General features: G+C 35.6%; 1 protein-coding gene across 1 annotated transcript; it reads right to left on the bottom strand.

Moving 5' to 3' along the window:
- Positions 1-1,325: 1,325 nt before the first annotated feature.
- On the bottom strand, positions 1,326-4,734 carry LOC18045769 (release factor glutamine methyltransferase). The gene is made up of 3 exons (XM_006440936.2): positions 3,900-4,734; positions 1,926-2,171; positions 1,326-1,660 (listed from the first exon to the last, which is right to left on the bottom strand). Exons 1-3 carry the CDS (start codon positions 4,644-4,646, stop codon positions 1,529-1,531), a joined length of 1,125 nt encoding a protein of 374 aa, XP_006440999.1. The 5' UTR covers positions 4,647-4,734; the 3' UTR covers positions 1,326-1,528.
- Between the last annotated feature and the right edge of the window lie 3,505 nt (positions 4,735-8,239).

Raw genomic sequence — 8,239 nt, 5'->3', positions numbered from 1 at the left:
TGAAGATAACTGATTTAGATATTTCTAAGAAATCAATTAGCACAATTTCTTGAAAAAAGAAACCATGTAGATTACAGCTTAAATTTGAACAAAAATGAAATAAGAAGAAGAAGAACAAAGAGGAAAGAAAAATGAGATTTAGAATGAATATATTGAATTGATGAGAGCAGCTACAAGTCTAACTTGGATTCATCTGTGTAGGCGAAGAGTCTGCTTTACTAAAGTGACTTTTCACTAACTTTAACAAATGAACTCTTCACTAACATTATTAATATGATGGTGCGTTTACTTTCAGTTACATAATACAACTATTCCATTAAAATAGTTGTACTCGTGAGTGGACCGATTTGGAATCCTCCAAAAAAACATTCACAACATTCTACATTTTTAATAAAAGGAAATAAGAATAAATTTTTTCTTATTTTTCTTGTTTCCCAATACAGTATTAAGTTCCAAAATGAAAAATTTTCTTCCACCATCTCTCAAAATAATAAAAATAATATCAACAACATTATTATTATCACTATTATTATTATTATAATACCTAAAAAATCAATTTCCCCTCATAATAATCTTTTCTTTTTATAAACATTATAATATTATGTTTTTATATATTAATTAAATCAAATATGTAGAGTTTATCATTTTTCTTTAAACAAAAAATTAACAATATCACCTAATTAATTCTTAAAATTAAACTAATCAAACTAATTAAATAATAAAAATTAATATACATTACTTAATATTGAGTTTGTGGAAATTTTTTCAATAATAATTCTTTAAAATATTCATACAGAATGTATTTAGTATTTACTTTTTCTTATTCTCAAGATTAGTTTTGAAAATGATACCGAATACATTTTTAAATTTTAAAAATAAATTTAAAAATAAAATTTTCATTCTCATTTTTTTCCTTGAAAATAGAAAGGCTTCCCTTGAATTGCCATGAAGAATGAGTGGGTACAAAGAGAGCAGCAGTCACTACATTAGCAAGCCTGCAAGCAATTCATCCGTTTGGGTTAGTAATTAGACAGAGAAACGAGGTAAAGAGGGTATTAAACAGCAATTGGAAAACAATACCCAATGGGCCCATATTCTTCAAATCCTTCGGCTATGATCGAGTTTATATAACTAATTTATAATATACGCGCTGCATTTTTTTTTTAATTTAATTAATTTCCTAGTTCAAATACATTTATAAACATTTGGCATAAATTGTAAAGCACCAAAAGACCATGTTACAAAGTTACAAAAATTTTCTTTTGTTTATCCTCTTTGACTATTTGTCACAGCCAAAATTTTATACACCAACCACATGACAACATTAAAGTATTTGCACTAGCTGATGACTCTTTCAAGATCAACCCTTGGGTTGAAAGGTTTCGCGGGCCAAAAAAATAAGGAAATGAATTCAAAAAAATACATGAGTAATCAATGTTATACACAGTACCAAAATGGGCAAAATTGATCTAGCTATAGCCTTTCCTTGATGACTGGTACATGAATGTTACTCCGAAAATCATAATGCTCATTGGCGGAATCCGGTTACAAATCGCTGAATACCAGCAAAGTCAGATACTATGCTTACATTGCAAAAGCTGCATGCAGAATCATTTTCCAGGTAGTTTTTAAGAAACTTGCACTGCTTCTCACCATTTGTCTGCAGTAAGAAGCATAAATAAATTCAAGCAATCAACTTTTAACTAGTGGACAACAACAAACCTTCCCATTTCTGAAAGCAAGTGCAGTCCTTAAATTTTATTAGAGCCAAAACTTAGGGATAGAAATTTTGAGCTTTATACAATTCTAACCTTCAAAAAAATCCCAGAACTAGTGCAGATAAAAGGAATCTCAACAACATGATATTTATGTGGTTTGAAGGAAAAAGTGAATTCAACTTCTACTAGGAAAGAAGAGATGGGTACCTCAAATGCAAAAAACCCACCGGGTTTCAACATTGAAGCAGTCCCATTGCAGAGATGAAGAAGATAATCCAAGCCGTCAACACCACCATCTAATGCAAGCCTCGGTTCATGTTTACCAACTTCCACCTGTAGCCCAGAGATATCATCACTTGGTATGTATGGTGGGTTACTGACAACACCAGAAAGTTTTCCTTCAACATCCTTTAATTTTCCAAACCAAGATCCTTGCCGTATCTCAATTATATCCTGAATTCACATCAAACGATTACTGAGCTTCAAAATAACTTGGATACAACTATACAACTTGGTATGCAAAAGGGAATAAGATGACCGGTTAAAGAATTAGCAAACTGCATTATGACATTCAAGAGCCACCATAATATTACCTTTATTGTGTAATATTATGTTTCTTTCTCGAAAGGGTAAAACCTATTTAACTCTTCTGCGCCTATAATGAGCCAGTTGCTAGTGTCATGACCCAACCCAGACCTGGCAAGATATTGTCCGCTTTGGGCCTTAACAAGGCCCGCACGGATTTGTTCTTGGGGCGCCCATACACCCCAAAACGCGTCTTGCCAATTAAGGTGTGGATCACCCCTTATAAACCCAGCATCTCTCCCGTGCTTTGCCGATGTGGGATTCGCCTAGGGTGTTACATACACCCCCCCTTGGGGACTCAGCGTCCTCGCTGAGGTTTGCCCCACCATCGCTCAAGAGGACACGCGGAGCCGCTCTGATACCATAATGTCATGACCCAACCCAGACCTGGCAAGATATTGTCCGCTTTGGGCCTTAACAAGGCCCGCACGGATTTGTTCTTGGGGCGCCCATACACCCCAAAACGCGTCTTGCCAATTAAGGTGTGGATCACCCCTTATAAACCCAGCATCTCTCCCGTGCTTTGCCGATGTGGGATTCGCCTAGGGTGTTACAGCTAGAGTACTTAAGACTCAGATATTTTCAAAAGTAAGAATCGCTCATCATTTTTTAGTTACTGCATCATAAAAGCTATGCAGACATATTCATTAAAGTAAGACTATCTCAACCAGAAGACACCATACAAGATGAAATGAGTAAAAACACATTTGATATGTTCATGAATAAATGCATATGGAAGTACAAAAAGTGCTCTTTCTTGTGTATCTCCCTCACAAGATAAAATTTACTAACTTTAAATAAATCAAACACTAGTACTTCACTGAAGTTCAGATAGCATTTTTTCCCAGTCCTCCTCCATATTATTTTACAAGCCCACAAGGTCATCATAAAGTTCATGACAACAAATCAAAATGTAAAGGCTTGCTTGGATGTCTCTTAAAATCTTTTTCCATTTTCACAAGCCTAATCAACAAACTTCATTCCCGCGCAAGGAATGGGAGAATTCACTCAGTAGTCCTAAATTTATTGATCAGTAAATCCTTTCCAGTAAATGTAATAACTTATTATGTAATGTAAAGTTCCATCGACTCTGTGAAATTTGTTCCAACTACAAAAAGTTCTATTAACTTTATACTTGACAATTTGACTCTCCAACCCTACCTAGTACCCATCATGCCACAAGAGAATGTTACCATCCATTAGTGAGTTAAATTAAGACAAGTTTATTTCCCCCATATACATCAAAAGGCTATTTGACCCTTAAACATTCGTAAAAATTACAAACTAAGATTTCAAATTAACCAATCACCTTCATCTCGATACCTCTCCTCTCTCATCTTAAGATAATCCTCCTTACAAATCTGTACTTCTATAGCTAACAACTATCTCCAAAGACACCAACTTCGCTTCCTCAATCAACCATTTGTTTAGGTATATCAGAAACATTAAAAATTAATAATTTAATTTCATAGCATTACTATATCATGTTTTATATGTTGTCCATAATAATTGTAACTCAATTATCTAAAAAGCCTAAAGAAATCATATTCCACACAGTACCTAAATCACTAGATTATAACTATCAACTTCACTAACCTGTAGTCCATACCTCTGGGCATTAAAAGCCGCCACTGCAGCAGCCAAAGGATTCAAATCAACAGCAATGATACTCCCTTTACTTCCCAAAACTCTAGCAATCCCAATAGCAATGGCACCAGAGCCAGTCCCCAAATCAACCCAAAACCCATCTCTTAACCCGTCATTATCTCTAACCAAAACATCACTCACCAAATCAACCATCAACTCAGTCTCCGGCCTCGGAATAAAAACCCCTTCTTCAACACTCAACACCAAGTCCCTCCAATGCTCACACCCAACCAAATACTGAAATGGCTTTCTCTTTTCAATCCTCTGCTTCCACAAACCATACAACTCATCCAATCCAATTCGTAATCTCACACTTTGAGAATTGTTTTGAAAACCCAGTTGAGGAATCAGTGACGGGTCTTCGAGCGAGTCTTCAATGAGCCAGTTGAGTTCTCGGAACAGGATAGAGGAGTCAGGGCCGTTGTCTGCGTCAGCAAAAGTGGACCGCACGGAGGAGGCGAGGGCTTTGGCCCAATTGTGCCATTTTTTGAGGTCGGAGAGTGTTGCTGAGTACTTTGGTGGCTTTAAAAAGAGTGGAGTTTTGGGTTTTGGGGTTGAAGAATGTGAAGAAGAAGAAGAAGATGATGATGATGATGAAAAGGGTTGATTTAAAATGGCGCGAGGTGAAAAAAAAGAGGGTTTTGGAGTGATTGGTGATGTATAGAAACGGCATGCGCGGGTTAAGCTTACCCTCATCTTCTCCGGGGTATGATGAATACTATTGGACCTGATGATTCTAACATATACTTTCCGTCAAAAGGTCATCTGGTGGCAGTAATAAAAAGATAAAAATACCCTTACATATACTAAATTAAATTCGGTGATGAAACACAAATATGCATATATATATATATATATATACATACATATACATACATACATATAGTGTATATATATAGTGGCCAGCAACACAAAATAAAGAGTGAAATAAAAAAGTAATATATTATAGATTGATTTTATTCATTTTAAGTGTGTACGAAATAAAGAGATGAGCTCTTCTTTTATAATTATACAAATACGAAATTAATGGAAACATTATAAATCGTAATTCTTTGTGAGATAGTGGGATAGAAAAGTAAATGGTTGCTAGTTAGAGAGATTAAGAGATACATGTTATGAACATCCACATTTACTTTAATAAATTCATAACATTCCCCTTTAGATGTTTATTACAAAAGAAAAATACCTCAATAAAAATTTACTAAAAAAAGTGGGACAAAACTTATGGAAAAAATATTAGTAAAGGAAAAAGAGTACATTATTTATTGATATCTTGAAACAAATAATTTTGAAGATATAAAGTTGTCTCATTAAAACCTTATTAGGAAAAGCCCTATGGAATAAAAACCTAAAGAGGAAAAAAAGTACAACATATACAATTTCCTCCAAAATAAATTATTTCCCCCAACAAGTATACTCCCTCTCATCTTGAAATAGACGTCTAAGAATTTATGCTCCAATTTTTTTGGTAGTTGTTTTAACTAGATTTTAGGAAGAAAGAAAAAGAACAAAAAACCGAGCTAAAACAATAAAACTTGTATTAAGGTGATAGGTGCCTCACGTAGCTGAGATGTGTTTCTTGATATGACCTTCGGTCAAGCTTGAGAGTGAATGAAGGAGATAAGGATGCTTTGAGAGGTTTAAATCTAGAGAGGGTCGGCTTGAAGGTTTTGTTTATCTTATAAAATTAAGGGCTTAAAGGTGGAGTCGACGGTGGTCAGCGACTACACTCCGACAATCAAGCTAGCTTTGGTGTTATTTTTTGTGTTAAGAGCTTGCAAGCCCTCAATAATAATGGCTGGAGAATGAAAAAAAAGCCTCGGCCTCGTTGTGTGTGTGCTTTGTGAGAAGTGAGAAAAATAAAACTTGAGCGTCTTTACATGGAGTACAATAGGGTCCTGGTTGCCCTGTCACCTACCGCATTTTCATTAGTGTTCATTACTGTTGTGGAAAGAAAGCTTATATTTTTTTTACTCATATGATTGTTTGGGTCTTTTGGAGTATGCTTGGAGAGTAAGTTTGATGTTATTTTCTTGGTTTGTCTACACATACAAGTGTTGGATGCAGGGGATGGTCCCGCGTACCTCTGCAGAGGCTGCTCTGTAGGTGTAGGCATGGCAGTTGAGGACAAATAGTCCTAACCATCCTAGTGAGCTATTATTTAGCCTTTTTGCTAGGGATGCGCAAATAATCCTATCTGACATAGGATTTGGTTATTTGCTTAATCCAATAGGGTGGAATTTTAACCCACCCAACCGGATCATGATTAGATTGGATTAAACCTAATCAGATATGGGAATTCGATCGACTTGGCCTCTCGTCACAAAAAAAAATAAAAAAAAATAAAGAACATAACTAACCTAACTGAATATTACAATTTACAAAGTACAAACAATCAAACATCATGGACTCTTCTCTTCACGAACATAACATAATAGCATTTCACACACACAACACAACATAACAATAGCACACCACACACAATCACATATTCAGTGGCATTCGACAACACTCACCAAACACAACATGAAAAACGGCATCACAATATGGTAGATGGAGGTGATGAGATGCAGACTGTTGTGCAAATTTTAATGTACTCGCAAGCGCATGAATCTATTGTAGTATAGATCTATGGTGACGAGTGTCGATCCCACGAGGAGGTGGATTTTAATTGTGTATAGAATTAATTTTGTAAATGGGTTGTTGGATTTATGGTGGAAATGATTTGGTATATGCTAAAACTTAAATTAAAATGGCGAGAATAAATTCTAAAATTGGAATTGCAATGGCGAGAATAAATTGAAGATAATTCTATTGAAATGACGTACTTGGGTATCTGGATCCGTATCAACATGCATCATGGGCTAAATAATCCGTATTAATGCCAATTAAATCATGAGGGGGGAATCCACACCTCATGAACCACGCTCTAATCAATATGGTGCTAAGGGCTTATCGTGCCAAATAATAATAACCTTGTACCGGAGGCCCGGTGAAACCAAGGCGGTACTAGACAAGAATATTATTATTTGTCGACGAGAAGTCAAAACATCCACAAAAACTAGAGGGGAAGAGAAAATAAATTTACCAAATTAAGCTCATGACACATGTTAAGACTTCACCTTCAACCCAAGCTTGAAAGAAAATTAGCCACTCATAGTTGAACTAGGGGCAAAATGGGAATTTATTAAAATACGAAGAAAATACAAGATGGAGAAGGAATTACAGAAAATGGATCCCAAAAATGGATTCAGAGATATCAAATTAGGGGGGGGAGGCCCCCTTTTTATAGATACATGGAGTAAATCATGGCCATCGGATTAAAAACAGTTTGGACGCTCAGGATTGCGCCACGTCATCAGTCAACAGTCCACGGTTTGACCACGCGGATGAACAGTAACACGGTTTGACCCGACTTTGAACAGTAACGCGGTTTGACCCGGATGAACAGTCACGCGGTTTGGTTGAAAATAATCCTGTGTGATGCATGCACCGTTCACGAGATTTTTCGTCCACTGATATGCTGCCACGTCACCATCAACAGTACATAAGAATTTTAGTCCAACAGGATCGTGACACCTCATCAGTAAATGCCACATCATCGGTCAATGCCACGTCATCATCCGTCTATGTGAACAGTGTCGTGAACAGTAACGTATACAATACCGTACACGTGAATAGTACTGTACATGTGAATAGTACTATTTTTCCTTTTATGCTCCTCCTAAGGTTTTTGACCGTCCTGAGTTCAAAAGTGATGTCCGTTTTGCCATCTGATTTCTCCTTTATTGTGAAATGACTATAATGCCCCTAAAATACATAAAATACTTAATTAAAATAAAACACATGTAATTAAATCACAAGAAGGTTAAATACATAAAAGTAAGGGTTGTTAGTAAGACTTGAAATGTAAAATGACGGTTTTCTCCTTTATAAATATGCATTTTCTAACACTCAACACACCCCCTAACCAGCTTATTGCTAGTCCCTAGCAAATAAAGTGAAAACAAAATTCAAATTCAAAATGATTTTATTTTATTTTTTTTTAGAAACACTCGTGTTTATTCAATCAGATTAATGATAGCAATCAAATAAAAGTATAAACATTATCTCCAGTCTAAAGCAACATCACACCCACATCAACCATCCACATGAATTAGCCCAGTAGACTTTGTTATAGCTACTTTCAAGAATGACATGTCAACCCCAAAATCTCACTGGAAGTAGTGACACTCTCACAAATAAATTAAACCCAATAAAAATAGTCACTCCAATGAATGGTAATTGAG

This window comes from Citrus clementina, unplaced genomic scaffold (assembly GCF_000493195.1).
Source record: "Citrus clementina cultivar Clemenules unplaced genomic scaffold, Citrus_clementina_v1.0 scaffold_3, whole genome shotgun sequence".
Lineage (NCBI taxonomy): Eukaryota > Viridiplantae > Streptophyta > Magnoliopsida > Sapindales > Rutaceae > Citrus > Citrus x clementina.
Note: the sequence above shows the minus strand (reverse complement) of the source record. Positions and strands in the feature narration are given on the sequence as shown.